Source organism: Lathyrus oleraceus, chromosome 7 (genome assembly GCF_024323335.1).
Source record: "Lathyrus oleraceus cultivar Zhongwan6 chromosome 7, CAAS_Psat_ZW6_1.0, whole genome shotgun sequence".
NCBI classification, from domain to species: domain Eukaryota; kingdom Viridiplantae; phylum Streptophyta; class Magnoliopsida; order Fabales; family Fabaceae; genus Lathyrus; species Lathyrus oleraceus.
The window spans coordinates 286396143-286413449 of NC_066585.1; the positions used below are offsets into that span (position 1 = coordinate 286396143).

At 36.0% G+C, this 17307-nt stretch overlaps 1 protein-coding gene across 1 annotated transcript; it reads left to right on the forward strand.

Moving 5' to 3' along the window:
- The first annotated feature begins 155 nt into the window (after positions 1 to 155).
- Positions 156 to 5331, forward strand: LOC127101166 (phosphatidylinositol/phosphatidylcholine transfer protein SFH8). Its single transcript, XM_051038494.1, has 14 exons — positions 156 to 459; positions 547 to 850; positions 935 to 1034; positions 1345 to 1611; positions 1698 to 1775; positions 1922 to 2023; positions 2131 to 2180; positions 2355 to 2454; positions 2541 to 2639; positions 2745 to 2858; positions 3141 to 3279; positions 4030 to 4406; positions 4982 to 5059; positions 5162 to 5331. Exons 1-14 carry the CDS (start codon positions 426 to 428, stop codon positions 5177 to 5179), a joined length of 1860 nt encoding a protein of 619 aa, XP_050894451.1. The 5' UTR covers positions 156 to 425; the 3' UTR covers positions 5180 to 5331.
- The last annotated feature ends 11976 nt before the right edge of the window (positions 5332 to 17307 follow it).

The window sequence follows — 17307 nt, forward strand, 5'->3', positions numbered from 1 at the left end:
AAGAGAAAATTAAAAAGAACCAACCAAACGCCGGCTCTTCCCTTCATCACCACCGCCACGTGTCGGTCAACGCTAGTAGCTTTTCCGTCTTTAACCGGCAATTATATTATTATTAAAATATAAAATAGTAAATATTTAAAATTATAACGAAGGAATGAGGCGTGCTATGAAAAGTGATGAGTAGTAACAGGTGATATCAGAGCTCAACAGAGTGCAGTGTCGGAATAAAACCTTCCATCATTTTCTCGTGATTCACCAACTCAACATTCTCTTCTTTTTATTCACTCACCTTCCACTCTTACCTCACGCGTCATTTCTCATACCACTTTCCACGCGCTATTCTCTGTTCTTCTTAGGGTTTTTCTCAATTCATCTCTCAGCGTTACTTTCCTCTCACATTCATCATCCTTGCATGCTACACTACAATGTCCTCCTCCGTCGATCGTTTCGCTCTTCCATGTCAGTTCCCTCTCTGTTCTCTCTCGTTTCATTCTTCATTTTTGCTTTGTGGTTTGGTTTATCATTGTGCGGTTTTGGTTTTCGTAGGTTTTGAGGGTTTTTCTGGTAGTGATGAGAAAAGAGAAAGGAGATCTGATTTTGAGAACTCTGAGGACGAGAGAAGGACTAGAATGGGGTCGCTTAAGAAGAAAGCTCTTCACGCTTCTTCTAAGCTTAAACATTCTCTTAAGAAGAAAGGTGGCAGGACGAAAAGCGATGGCAGAGTTAGTTCTGTTTCCATTGAGGATATTCGTGATGTCGAAGAGCTTCAAGCTGTTGATGCGTTTCGCCAGTCGTTGATCCTCGATGAATTGCTTCCTCAAAAGCATGATGATTATCATATGATGTTAAGGTATGCTTGATTGGTGCTATTTACTTTGATGAAATTTTAATAGATGTACTCTTTTAATTGATTTATGTATTTTTTTTTGTGCAGATTTCTTAAAGCGAGGAAGTTTGATATTGAAAAAGCTAAGCATATGTGGGCTGATATGCTACAATGGAGGAAGGATTTTGGTGCGGATACGATCATGGAGGTAAATTATGTAACACAAGATTGACCTTTGAGATGAACTTATTTGAATTTATCTACTGACATAAGTTTTCTGCCGCTGTTTGGGTGACTTTATCAAGTTCTCCAAGAGAACTTATAAAAACAACTTGGAGTATATATAAAAAGAAATTTAAATTTATTTTATCTTTTGTTATAAAAATAGCTTATGTAAGCTTATCCGTATGCACTTGTAGTATAAGCTGCAAATAAGCTGTTTATCCAACTAGGCCCTAATTGATGTTCTTATTCATACCATTGCTTCATATGTGTTTGAAATGTCTTGTTTTCATCAGGAATTTGAGTTCAAAGAAATAAATGAAGTAGTCAAGTATTATCCACATGGTCATCATGGTGTTGATAAGGAGGGAAGGCCTGTTTACATTGAAAGACTTGGAAAAGTGGATCCAAACAAACTTATGCAAGTTACAACTATGGATAGATATGTCAAGTACCACGTAAGGGAGTTTGAGAAATCTTTTGCAATAAAGTTTCCTGCTTGCACTATTGCTTCTAAGAGGCACATAGATTCAAGCACTACAATCTTAGATGTTCAAGGCGTGGTACGTTGCTATTAGTTGTTCCACATTGCATTGTCTGTGAGTTTATGTATCGTGCACAAATGTTAATGTTATACTGGTGTCTTTAGGGCCTTAAGAACTTTTCAAAAGCTGCCCGCGAACTCATTACGCGGTTACAAAAGATTGACGGTGACAATTATCCGGAGGTTAGCAATCTCAGTTCCTCTGTTTTTTTTTATGTCCATTGTTCTGATTTTGATGGTCTAGTTGTAAGAAATTTTAAAGATGAACATATACTAAGGTCTCAATCTCAATGATTAATGACTTTTGTTCTCTTTTATGAATGATACAGACTCTATGCCAAATGTTTATCATAAATGCTGGCCCTGGGTTTAGGATGCTGTGGAGCAGTGTCAAATCTTTTCTTGATCCCAAAACAACTTCGAAGATTCATGTATGTAGAATTGCTATATTTTAGCTGTCTAAGATTCATATTTGTGATTTTTTTGATGGGTTAAGGCTGGTGGTTTGGCTTGATGTCTCTTTGGAATCATTATTTAGGTTCTTGGGAACAAATACCAAAGCAAATTGCTTGAAGTAATCAATGCAAGGTACATAACGAGTGTCTTACACATTTCTATTTCTCTGTATGTTTTAGAATTTTTGTCCTTTCTTTTCTATTGACCTTTTATATCAATGCAGTGTATTATAGTTTTCACTCATCAATATTAAAAACCAATTCACATTATCCTTTAAATAGCCTAATTTTTGTGATCTTAATAAAGCGAGTTGCCAGAATTTTTGGGAGGTAGCTGCACATGTTTAGATCAGGGAGGTTGCCTCAGATCCGATAAAGGCCCCTGGAATAACCCTGAAATTAAGAAGGTTAGGCTATGTGCCGTAGTACTTGCCTTCTGATTGTTCATCTGGTGATATACTAAATCAAATAATTGTATGCGGACATTTTGTAGATGATTCTAAGTGGTGAAGCTAAGCGGCCAAGGCAAGTGGTAAAAGTTTTAAACAGTGAGGGAAAGGTTATTGCATATGCTAAGCCACGAGGCCCAATGGTAATTTGTTGTCCGATTTCCATTATTTGCTTGAACTGAGTGAAGCCTGTTTTGATTCCTTTGCGTCTTCAGTGTCCTTTTCTTATGATTTGATAGATATTGTAGGTAAAAGGCAGTGATACATCCACAGCGGAATCGGGGTCTGAAGCTGAAGACATAGCTTCTCCAAAAGCGATGAAAAGTTACTCAAACCTAAGGTTGACTCCTGTTCGTGAGGAAGTAAGTGTAGACCTTGTCTTTTGTTAACTCACTGTTTTCTTAAATGGGACGATTTTAATTGATTGCAACTTTTTTGGGCATTCCTCCACTTCATCAGTTTTAATGGCTTAATTTTATCAAATCACTTTGCACCTATTATTCTGTGAGTTTAATGTCTATTTAATTTAATGGCACAATATTTAAAGGTATCACAAAGGTGATCAAATTTTAATGTAATGCTTGACAAGTAGCCAGAGTCTAATCCCAAAACATGAGTTATTTACATTTTGTGTTGTCTTTCAGTCAAAGGTAGTTGGAAAGTCAAGCTATGCTGTTAGTGGTAACTTAGCTGGGTATGATGAGTACATTCCAATGGTAGACAAAGCTGTTGATGCTGTCTGGAAGAAACAAGCATCGCTCCAGACGTTACCTAGTAGAAAAGGTTAGCAGCTTTAACTTATTATTTATCTTATATATACTCTTTCTAGCACTTATTCACCAAAAGTATCAAAATTGGAGTGCTGTATGTTGGGTTGTCATAAAACTCTATAGAAACTTATTATTCCCATAGTCTTTGGGGGACATTTGATGGATGTAAATGCATGAATGTCACTACCACAAGCTTCAGTCTATAATGTCAAGTGTAATAAAAGAATCTGTTCAATTAAATAATGAATTCGTGAGTCGTGACCAATCAATGTTAGATCAATATTAACAAATATTTTGATAGGTTTTATTGAAGACATAAACATGGTTTTCTTTATTGCTCATTCTATTGTCAATACACTGTGCAGTATACACTATTGCAACAAATAGGAATCCACTGCCTTGTCTAATATAGACTAATTTATATTTAGTTTTTAAAATTTGAGTTTTAATTTCAACTAACAAAATAGGGTAACTTATGGAAATCGTTTATCATATACCTGCTGTACTGAATTTATTGACTTTAAAAACAAACCTACCCAGCGCATGCAATTGAAATTTAAGTTCTTGGAGCAGTTGATCCTTGACATGAATTTTGTGCTTGTCAACGCTTTAAGCACAAAAGGCCTCTGTTTGAGCTCAGGGCTGATTTGGAATATAAACAAGTCCACCTACTCCTAAACACTTATGCTTTTGGCATAATTGGTGCCTTGCTTGTATCTTGATTTTAATTATTGATTTTGCTCTGGAAATGTTTCCATTACAGGAACCCCCCTTCCTGACACTCCAAAGCCACCAGAAAGTATTCAAGCTCGGATTTGGATAGCTCTCTCATTTTTCTTTTTGACTATGTTTACTTTCTTCCATTCACTTGCATGGCATGTCACCAAGAAACTTCCATCAGTATCATTCAATAAGAGTACTTCAGAGCTAACTCTTGATACCACAAACAAGTCCCCAACTCCATCAAATACAAAGACAAGTGCCTTATCCTCCATGATGAAAAGGTTAACTGAGCTCGAAGAGAAGGTTGACATGCTAAAGTCTAAGCCATCTGAGATGCCTTGGCAGAAAGCAGAATTACTAAATGCTGCTGTCTGCCGGGTGGATGGTTTGGAGGCAGAGCTAATTGCAACTAAAAAGGTAGGATGCTATATTTTTGTTCTACGTTATATTTTATAAGAAACTGCAGTCACGGTGAGTGGTTTGGATAGTACGGCATGAGGTTGTATGTTCATACCTTATTGTCTCCTCTATACTCCGAAAAACTTATAACATGCCTTGCACCCAGTAGCTAACTGCTCTATGAATATAAGCACATAAATTGAAAAGGAACCAATATTTTATTCTTTTTAATGTCTGATTTAAGTTACCATTAATATGAAGAAAATATTTCACAAAGCATGGAAGATATTTGTTTATAAGTTAAAAGACTAAATCAATGAAGAGAAAAATAAATGTTACGTTTGCTTGTTGATTATTTTCAGCCACCAAAGCTGGTTCATCTGACATGGTTGGTTAATGGATGAATGTTATGTTTGCTTATTATGTTAAAAAAGTTTTAGATTTTTTATTTCTGATTAGCCATTCGCTTCATGTTGAAATGTTCAAATTGATTGTTACAGTTGTGCTTATATTCTTTTATGTGTGCATAGCTTCTCATTGGTTCCTTACCTGAGTGATTCTCTTACATTTACACTTTCTGGACTGTGCAATAGGCTCTCTACGAAGCGTTAATGAGGCAAGAAGAGTTGCTTGCTTACATTGATAGTCAAGAAGAAGCTAAGTTGCGGCGGGTATGGCACATTTATTTAAAACACAATAAAAACCTTATGGACTTCTTTTCTTGCTCAAAATACTGATATTTCTATTCCTTTATTTTGCTTCATGTTAATCAGAAGAAGTCTTGCTGGTGAGTTTTGTTGATGCTTATAGAGCGACTCTGGAGGGGAGGGTGGTGATGTAAACCTTGAAAATTGATTTTAAATTTTGAGTAAACTCAATGAAGAATTGTTTCAAACTCGTGTATAGTTAGGAAGACTACTTTGATCAAAACAAGCTTTGACTATTTTTTTTCTTGACTACCTTTTTTGATTGTTTTTATTAGTTAGAAAAGCGATTTTCCTTATGATATCTCAACTTACTTTGAAGATCAGTCTAGTGAAAATGACCCTAAACTGGAATAAAGAGCAACAGAAATATTGAACTTATAAAAATAAATCTGCAAGTAATTTAAACTTGAAGAATATTAGTCTTCTATTTAGCATAAATAATAAAGAATTATCTGAATTTTTTTTAAAAACAGCATGTTTTCTTTATTGTAAATAAAGAAATTTGCGTAAATTTCAAAACTTTTAATAATAAAGAAAATATTTATCCCAAAAATTTAACAATTTTCACTACAAAATGACCTGCATGGGGTGTACACAGGTTGAGTTGGACTGAGTTTGTCATAATATGTTATCCAATCCATTTTTGGTTGGATTTTTCGTCCAATCTGCAATTTTATTATCAAAATCGACCTAAACTGATCCGTTATTTTATGAGTTGAGTTGGTTGAGTTTTGTGATTTCAAAGAAAAAATATTTTTTTAAGATTATTTTTGTCGATTAAAAAAAAATGTAACACAACTCAATACAATCATATTCATTTATAGTACTCAAATTCGATGAAGCACATCATATAATATCTAAAAATCATCAATGCAATATAACATTTGATAATAGTATAAAATTCAATTAGACATGTTATTTCCATAAAATACATAAGTTGATGTTTTTTTTTTAAATTATGATTATTAATGAGATATTAATTTTATGATTTTATTTAAAATAATAATAAAAATATAAGAAATTATTAAAGTCACGTCAATGAGTTGAGTCAACGGGTCAACGAGTTGCAAAACTCAAACCCGATATCCGAACCAAAATTATACGAATTATTATGTATTCTGGATTGAGTTGGGTATACCCATAAATGAATGAGTTTGAGTAATTTATCGGTTGGTTCAGTTTGGATCATCGGGTTCGTGAGTCAACTCGCACCCATGAACACCCATAGACCTGCAAATCTTCGAAAATTTCAAAATTTCTGATAGTTATAAAAATTGTTTTTCCTCAGAAATTTTAGAATTTTTGAAAAAATTAGAAATATTGTAAATTTAGTGAAATTTCCGGTAGTTATTAATTTTTTATTCTTTCCATTTTTTGCAGTGAAATACAGGGGCAGACACGACACTATTATATGTAGAGCGATAGATAGAGCGACATACTAGACTAGGGCTGCTGATACTGAGTCTTCCCAAATACGGGCTGAACGAGTGATTCCAACCAGTTCACCCCAGAAATGGTTGACTGAGCAGAGGCAGTTTCGTGCACTCCGTAGCACTTGACGCCGAGCAGTTAAATCAGTTTAGCATCTCAGAGATGTTCAGGTTCAAGATGTTCATAACCCATCTGTCAAGATAGATGTGACACATATTGCTGATGAGGTGGTTCTTGGTGATGTGGCAGAGGAGGTGGTCCAACCAGATGCCCCTGTTTCAGATGAGATGGTCCAGCCAGATGTCGTTGTTGTAAATGAGGTGGTCCAGCCAGATGTCGTTGTTGCTGATCCGATCTCATCTTCTACTCCTGACACAGAGGTTACAAATCCTTCGACCGAGCCGTCTATGTAGAAGGATTCTCGGGAGGACCCATTGACCGGTCGGTGGTTATCGAGTATGTTGACCATGTGGCATACCGACTATGACAAAGAGAGGTATATATATTTTATGTTTAACTTTAATTTATTTATCATAGTTCCATGAAAGCTAACTGCTATTTAAAAAAAAAAATTATTTGTTACATGACCGTCTTCCACTAAAGGTGACATCACACAGGTCGAAGTTGAAGAACTTCCTGAAGACTCTGATGCTTGAGCGGGTCAGGCGTACTCAAGCTTCTTGATTTTACTGGATGCTCACTTACCATGCTCAACGCTTCACATCTTACTGCTTTTGTTGAGCGATGACACAAGGAGACATCTTCATTTCATCTCCCGTTTGGGGAGATGACTATCACTCTGGATGATGTCTCCTCATTGTTCCATCTCCCCCATCATTGACAGATTCTAGACGACTCTTGTTATTAGCCTGTCGCTTGCATGTTTGACTATTGCGCGGGATTTGGGAGTTTCTGAGGAGGCTGTGTTGGAGGAGTTTGACTCTAAAAGGGGAGCTCACATTCATATGTCTTGACTTCGGGATAGGTACGATATGAGGATGCCGCTAGGGTGTACCTACTACATCTAGTAGCATGCACTCTCTTTATGGACAACTCAAGTGTTTATATCAATGCCAAGTATGCGTGGCTATTCAGTATCCTTGACGTTACTAGTTGGGCTTGGGGGTGTGCTACATTAACCATCATGTATATAATACTTGGAGTGGCGACAATATTTGAGAATAGACAACTTGGTGGTTATTTGAGTCTATTACATGTATACTTGAAATTATTATTTGATGTTGTTTTCTTATTTAATTGTTACGAATAAAATTTCTTAACTATTATTTGTTGTATCTGTGTTTTGATATCAGTGCTGGATATAGGAGCATTTCCCTATCATCTATGACAAGAGGGTGCAACATACCCTAGTGGGGCCCCCACGGGCGAGGAGATGGTGGGCCAGACAGTCACATCCCATTGGTATTGCTGAGTACAAGAGGAGGCTAGATGTGTTGGCTGTAGATGATGTCATCTGGACATTATACATTGATCATAGAGTCCATCGTGAGTTTGATGTCTCTTCTTCATATTCAGGTTATATGCGGTGGGAGACCATGGCCGCTAGACACTTGCTTGAGAGGTGTTTGCGATAGTATGGTTATGCTTAAAGCATCCCACAACCAGTTTTTGATATTCCATTTGTGGGAATTGACATGTGGTTTCAGAGTAAAATCATCAACTTTGGTCGTGCATTAGAGATCGCACAATTACGGTTCAACACACCTCGTAATGTGAGGGTGGTACTTGGAATGGTACCTCACTGTATCACGATCCCTCACAACATCCCACCTGTTGAGCATACAGATGATGTTGGGCCTTCCGATGTTGGGGTATTTGTCAATGACTTGTTGCCACCGCCGCCTCCTATAGCTGGTGCCGATGACTAGCAGTGCCTCCAGATGATTGCAGTTATTATGGATAACCTCATGAGTTTGGTAAACCCATATGGCGAGATTTATACTGAATTATCTCGTGATGCACACAAAGCCCATGAGGGACCTATTTAAACATTATTGTTATATTTATGTATTATTTTTATATTATTTGTATATTACATGTAACATTACTCAACCATCTTCATCATAACTTTTTATTTAGATAATATTTTTTATCTTCCGTTGATGCAACATGAGCAAAAATTAACATTTGACAATGGGTTACATAACTTAAGAAAACAATAATAAATAAGAAAACCTAGACACTACCAGATGATTTTGGGCGTTGCATCATCTTAACTATATCATCGGCAGACCTTGAAATCTTAGCATCTAACTCGATCTACCCCTTTGTTAACCTATGGTGAAATGATCTCCACATATCCTTTGTATCTTCATTGGCTTTCAACTCAATACGGTTGTATTTCAACCTTCCACCAATATCGATCCAATCTTCACGAAACTCGATCTTTCTCACCTTTCTATTTTCGGTATTAGACAATAATTCATTCAACTTCGATGTCAAGACAACGAGAGATGTGGTGCCATCCGGAAGCCGAAACTCTAAGGGAGGTGAAACTCTGTTGAAGTACACTTCTGCCTTAATAAAAAGTTGAGGAAGAATTATTTTGAGATGTTTTTATCAAACAACATGTGAACCCCCCCCCCCCCCCCCACCACCACCATATTTATACAAATTTGCATTTATTCTGGACCACACAAAACTGTCGGTGCAATCACAACCGTCCAAAACTGTCGGCAAAATCCTGAGCGTTTAAAATTTCAAACAAATAACACTACCGAAAATTTCACTTTGGTTAAAATTTATGGTATAAAATGGTACTTTTAGAATTTTTGGTAACATTTGTAAGTTCACGTATATTTCAGAAATTCCAGTATACCAGAAATTATAAATACACTACCAAAAATTTAGTTTGTACTGGAAATTTTGATTTTCCTATCGTAAACTTTGTACAAAAATTTATTTCAAAAATTTGTCAGGGGTAATTTTGAAATTATGAAACTATGGGAGGTGTCATGTTCAAGTGGGGGCTGGCAAGTTAAAACCTCCAAAGATTTAATGACATGCGTCAAAGCAATTCAAGTGGATAATCCATCTGATCCAGACCCAATAAAATCAAAGTCCAAAAGGAACCATATGCCTTGAGTCAAGCTGAAAGACTGTTATTTACAAGTGAGATTTTGGTAAGGTTCTAGAAGAATCATTAATGATGTAAGGAATAAGACCTTTATTCCATTCCACCAAATAATTACTTAGATTGTGGAATATGTTAGTAGTTTGTTGCATTTCTTAAGTGGTTATATAGCCAACTATAATTCCTTTGCGGAGATTATTAATAAAATTAATCATTCTCAATTCTTTTATCTCTAATTCTCTAGGAGGGAACCCAGTTCTTGAATTCTGATAGTCATTCTATAACAATGATGATTTCATTGATCCTTTCCTCACCATGACCGGATACCATTCCCGCCCACCCACCACTGAACGCATTGACGAGTTCTCTCACCAAGTTTCCACTGTACGCCTTTGATTAGAAGATTTTTTGCACCATATCGAGGAAAAACACACTCACGACTCCAAACCTGGATCGACGATGATGACACTTCACGACACCGTCTCAAGCTGGATATCCCCCGCTTTTATGGCTCAGACACACATGGTTCGATCTTCAAGATCAGCCAATTTTTCATATACCATGAGACCCATGATAAGGACCTTATCACCATTGTTTCTTTCTACCTCAATGGCCCAACGCTCTCTTGGTACCAATAGATGTACTGAAATAGTTTGATTATTTCTTTGCCACAATTCCTCCAAGCTCTAGAAACACGATTTGCGCCCACCACATACGACAACTAACATGGTAGTTTATTCAAACTCACCCAAACTTCCATAGTCTCTGCATACTTGGTCGAGTTTGAATTTCTAGAAAATCGGTTGGTAGGGCTCTCTCTTGTGGATATGTTGAGTTGCGTCATTTTGGGGCTCAAAATGGAGATTCGCAGGGAAGTGTTGGCAAGACAAGCATCGTCCATCTCACAAGCTGCTGGCCTTAACAGATTACAACTATAAGGGGAATTTATTTTTTATGGTTGCCTAAGATGACGACACCGTTATGGATCAAGAATTGGAAGAACTCGCCACTTCAGATCTCTCTTTGGTGATGAGGCACAACCACAAGCACCAAAGCAACCCAGTCTCCATGCTTTCTCCGGTCACTATGCTCCAGATACCTTTTGCGTGTCAGGTACCATTAACTTCATTTTGTTTCTATTCTTGTTGATGGGGGGGAGTATGCATAATTTTGTGCAACATCATGTGGCTTCATCATTGGGCATGAACCATAACCCAATTGATCCTCTCAGGGTTATGGTAGGTAGTGGACAAGAATTATTATGCTCTCAAGTTTGTTTGAAAACTCCCGTGTCCATTCAGGGTCATTCTTTCATGGTAGATTTGTATGTGTTGGGCTTAAGAGGTGGTGATGTTGTTTTGGGGGCCCAATGGCTAAAACAACTAGGGCCAATTTTAATGGATTACCAGAACTTAACTATGAAGTTCATGCATAATGATCAGTGTATCAAGTTTTCTGGGAATACCTACCTTTCTCCTTCCTGAACGTCCCTTCACCAGTTCCAACAGCTTATCAGAAGCAACTCCATTGCTCAGTTATTCTCACTTTGTTTCTAACCTCCTCCTTAGGACTCCCACCACCTCCACGCCCTCCATAACTCCACCACTTACTTAATAAATACACCCTACTTTTCTCTGAGCCCCCCCCCCCCCCCCCCAACTACCCTCTCCTCGCCTCACCGACCACCATATTCCACTCTAACTCAATGCCTCACAAATGAATGTTTGACCAGATTGGTACCCCCATTCAGAGAAACTAGAAACTGAAACCTAAATCATTAAAATGCTACAATCTGGTTAAGTTCAACCTAGAAAGATCCCATCATCTTCACTGATAACGAGAAAACACATAAGTATTTTGACTCGATTATCATGTATTTTAGTGTCATTTCTATATGTTTTTGGTAGTATTATGTTGATATTATCTTATTATTTCAAGAATAGGATAATCAGAGACTTGTGCAAGTAAAAACAATGAGAAAATAGCAAGAAAATCAAGTTTTTGAAGAGCTGACGCCCGTCAGCCAGGCTAAAAATGGAAAAAATAAGAGCTGATGGCCAAATCCAGTTTTTTCTCCCCACTTCCTCATAACCATCCTCTCACTTCCCTCATTTGTCTCCACCACTTTTCCCACTTCATAGTAGTTACCATTACGAAAATTGGGTCTATAAATAAGACTTTAGTATCTCGTTTTCATTATCCAAGTCTTTAGAGTTGTATTAGGAAGAAATAATCAGATTTGTAAATGAACTTATTTGCTCACTGTCATACCCTAATTTTTAACCTAAAATCCCACATGCCATTGGCATCCTTACACACAAACAAGTTCACATCTTGATCCTCCCCATATCACCTTTGGGTTTGCTTTTTGCAGGGATCACCAAACACCTCTTTGTTGGTGTTTTAACTTTGTGTTTATATGATTAATTGCTTATCTAACCATAGCAAAAATATGTTTTATTTTCCTTAAGTTTATTGTGCAAGGTAGGGCTTTTCAATCAAGAACATATCAAAGTTTTGTTGCTTACTTCTCAAGGAAAGTCAAAGGTTCATGTGTTTATTTCCATACCTTCTTCAATAAGTAACTCCAAGCTTTGAGCAATCTAATCAATAGACAATCAAGGAAACCTTATTTTGAGTTCATATTATCATCCATATGCTTTGAAATGAAAGGAAATTCCAAGTACACGAGCTTGTTCCAAGTGGTTTGACCAAAAGTCAACATTTGAAGTCAAAGTTCCAAGGATCACAACTCCTTGAATTCTCAATATTTTTGAATGCTTCCTTTTGCATATGAATCTTCTTAACATCCTCTACAAATTTTCTTTACATTAAAATATCCAATTATGCATGGAGGATCGTCAAAAGTTTGGAGACATTATAGGTTATTTGTGGACTTAGTGAAATTTGACCTATTTTCAAGTGACTTTTTCTCAACTTTCAAGATTCATAACTTCTTCAACTTTCAACATTTGAGGCTGATTCTTTTTTCACAATGTCATTTGTGATGTCTTACACAATTTTTCTTCAAGGATCAAAGTCAAATTATGCTTGAAAGTCCATGGAATTCATTGAGACACTATAGGTCATTTTTAGCCATGGAACACTTGAATTTTTCTAAGTTATATAACCGGTTTTTCATGCCAACTTCAACATGCCATAACTTTGTGCTCAAACATCCAAATGCAACCTTTCTTGGCACATTTTAATCTTTGTTATGATCTCAACACATTGCAAAAAGAATGGGATCAAAAATCCTCCTGAGTAGGATGACCATTGGGTTGAACATGGTGTCTTGGAACTGAAGAAATTACCATTTCCCGAAATTTGAATTTCACTAATCTCAATTCCAAGCCAAATTATCATGTGTTTTAGACCTAAACATATTTATCCAAGTTTCCATAAGTTAATTGACCTTTGAAACACATCATTTGGCTGTGTTTTGATGAGTTGTAAGTCACACTTTTCTCACATTCTGATCAAATTCATTTTGCACGAATTCAACATCATTCCACACGTATTTAGATCCAAACACATTCCCTATAAATAGAGGAAGCTACTGCATTCATTTCCAAGCTTTGGAGAGCCAAGAAATCCATGCTACAACTTAAGATTTTCCAAAAAAATTTAACTATCGTGTTTTGAGTTTCAACTTGTTTCAATCCAATTTCCTTATTCCATTAGCATCATCGGCATCCTCTGAAACTTTTGCAACACTTCCCAACCTCTGAGACCTTCTGAAGTGCTCTAACTAGATCGAGCTTCATCAACTTCTGATCACCATCTAGACGACGTAGTTCTGAGCATCATTTAAACTCAAACAAGTTACCCCAATGTAGTCATTCACTCTCTGATGCTTTCCCCTAACTTAGCTGGTGTTGATTGATCGTGTTCATCATTTAATTTTAATTTTTGTGGCTTTCTTGCTTCTGAAACTTCTATGAAATTATCTTTGCTCAGTTTAGATAAATAAATTTGGAGCATAAGGTTGAATTCAAGATGAGAAGAGGATCACGATGGTGGTGGTCTCATGTTCTGAATTTATAAAACAATGAAACTCCAGTGAGAGCTCACTAGAGAAGATGACCGGAGTGTTCCAGGTCGTCTGAGTTTGGCCATACACGTTGGACAAACGAAATGTTTTGATTGGATGGTTTTGAATTGGATCTCGTGTGTTGTTTATATCACATTCCACCGTGCATCCTAACATGACCCAAACGTCTATGCCATACCCATTGCTCCTCATTAGCAGACATTAATCATTTTAAGTTTTGATTCTTAAGATAAAAAGTATGATTTTATAAATGTTGTTCTTCCTCTTTCTGTTAAAAAGAACTATGCCATCTTTCTGGCTAGCATCCTTACAAGACTCTTGATTAAAAATGATATCATAACCATTGTCACTAAGCTGATTGATAGACAATAAGTTATGAATCAAACCATGGTCACCGTGAGTTGTAGAAGCAACTACTTGGACTTGTTTAAGGTCTTTGTACCTACTCTGAAGACTTTGGTACTTTTCCAGCATTTCAGAAAGACATGACTCTAAATCAGAATGAGATAGTTCAGAAAATACCTCTTCAAAATTTTAGACTGATTCTGATTCTGACAACATCTTGTCTCCTGGTTCTTCAGAACTTTCAAGATCAGATGTAGTTGCCATCAATGAAACATTGGCATGTTCCTCATCAGAATTTTCTTCTTCTGATTATGAGTCGTCCCATGTAGCCACAAGCCCCTTCTTGCCTTTAGAGAACTTTTTCTTAGGCCTTTTATCCTTCTTCAACTTAGGACACCCATTCTTGTAGTGGCCTGGCTTCTTGTACTCATAACAGACAACTTCTTTACCAGAACATTGCTTCTTTGGTATAGAAGAAGAATCAGAACAACCATCAATCCTTCTAGCTCCTCTGAACTTTCCTTACCCATTCTGCCCGTGCCTCTAGAGTCTGTTGACCCTCTTAAAAATCAAATATAGCTCATCATCATCTCCCGAGTCTTTATTAGAATCTTCTGATTCTTCCTCAGCTTTATAAGCCACTGTCTTCCCTGGATTGACTTTAAGGCATCAGATTTACCTCGCTTCTGAGGTTCATCTACCTCGATTTCTATCTCATGGCTTCTCAAATATCAAACAAGTTATTCAAGACTAATGTTGTTCAATTCCTTTGCGAACTTCAAGGCAGTTACCATAGGTCTCCATTTTTTGGGGAGACTTCTGATGATTTTCTTGACATGGTCAGCTGTAGAATACTCTTTGTCCAGAACCTTGAGTCTTGCGACAAGCATCTGAAATCTTGAGAACATAGTCTCAACGGTTTCATCGTCTTCCATTCTGAATTCCTCATGTTTCTGGATTAAGGCCAAAGCCTTTGTCTCATTAACTTAAGCATTCCCTTCACGAGTCATTCTCAAAGAACCAAATATAGATTTAGCATAATCTATGTTTGTTATCTTCCCATACTCAGTATAAGAGATATCATTAAGAAATATTGTTCTAGCCTTATGATGATTCTTGAAATCCTTCTTTTATTGATCTGTCATAACACTTCTTGCTATATTTTTTCCTTCAACATTTATTGGGTGAACGTAGCCATTGACTACAAGATCCCAGAGATAAACATCATATCCCAAAAATAAACTTTCGATTATGTCTTTCCAGTAATCAAACTTTTCACTATCAAAGATTAGTGGTTTAGCTTTGTAGTAATCTTTCTCGATGTTATTAATAATGTTAACAGCGTTAGCAGCGGCCATTATTTCTCACACATAAACTGGATCGGTACTAAACACGATGAAGTGTTGATAAAACTTTATAACAATCAGAACCGGAGCTCTGATGCCAATTGAAGGTGTGAAAACACAAGAAAATAGGGGTTTGAATTGGGCTTTAAAAACAAAATCTTTTTACCAACTCAAAAAGTCCACACAATCAAAAAAGCACAGAGAGAAAGACACAAGGATTTTTATCCTGGTTCACTTGAAATCAAAGCTATTCCAATCCACCCGCCAATGTGATTTTTCCTTATACACAAGGACTTAATCCACTATGATCAAACAGATTACAGAAAATCACAAAGAAAAACTTTCTTTTTCTTCTCAAGGATCTGATACAACTTAGTCTTCTTAAGGAAAAATCACAAAGAAAAATTTTCTTTGTCTTCTCAAGGATCCAACTATAACCTAGTCTCCTTAAGGAAATCAAACAAACAAGTTTAAATACAAATTTTTATGTTACAAGTTTCTTCTACACAAGAAGATTTTACACAAATGAAGTACAAACACTTAAAAAAAGTATGCATAAAGTTGAGAGCTTTTTCACGTAGAAAAAAATCTTGTAAACTGTTGCATTTTCCTCAAGTCTCCAAGTCCTACTTATATAGCATAAGAAAGGGACCGTTGTAGGGCAAAATAGAGATGTCAAAAGAGAAGTTGTCCACTATTGGATTAATGAGAGGAGTGATGCATAATACTGTCCTTCACCCATAATTTCAGTGACAAGAGTGATGTATAGTACTGCCCTTCGCCCACGATTCCAAGAGTGGAAGGAATATTTGATTTGTACTATGTACTATTTGATTACGTATACACTTTGATCCTATCTTCAAATTCATTGACTGCTGATGAAAAGTTGATGAAGCACGAAAGGAAGAAACACAAAGCTGAAATTAGAATCTTAAGAATCTTCAGTCAGAACCTTGACCACATCAGCGTCTGGCTTGAGATCTTCAGAGTCTTCAGTTAAGTAACAAAACTTCATAAGCTTGTCATTCTTCAGAAGCTTGATAATCAGAGTCACATCCGGAAGCAGAAGCATAGAGAACATTACAACAATAACATAACGTCTTTCCAGAACTTCTCAGAAGTGAATAAGCACAGAAGCAGAAAGAATATTGCAACAATAACATAACGTCTTTCAGAACTTCTTATGAGTGAATCATCGCAGAAGTAGAAAGAACATTGCACCAACAACATGGTGTCTTTCAGAATTTCTCATGAGTGATTCCATGCTGAAGCGGAATTCGGAACAAATGTTCATAAATTGATGATGTTGTATGTCATAAACTCAGAATCAGAAATGACTCTTAAAGCTACACAATAATAAACCATTAGGGTACCAAAATATTTCTCACACAAATATTATATTGTTATAATCAAAACTCAAAGGTATAGATACATAACCAAATCTTGTTCAAACAAATATTTTGAATTTTTTTATAAAGTTTCTTTCAACTATTTTAGTAGAAGCTCTGTAAATTATATTTTATTCTTATTAGTCACTTTTTCGTAAAGAGTTTTTCTAAAATATTGTTTGGTCCTACTTCTGCTTTAAAGTAGAAGAAAATTCGACAAAAAATTGGGTAATATATATATATATATATATATATATATATATATATATATATATATATATATATATATATATATATATATATATTAAATAGGAGATAAGGACCCAAATATTTAGTTTTTTGAATTTATGTGAATTTAATTTCATCCATTGCTGCCACATGATATTTCATTAAAATAATTTCATGTTTTTTTACATCTTTACATACATTCTTGCTACTTGATATTTCGTCCAAATCTTTACATACATTTCTGCCATCTGATATTTCATTCAAATAGTTTAAATTTTTTTTATTTCTTAAAAGATACTTAGATTTAGAATGATAATCTAGAGATC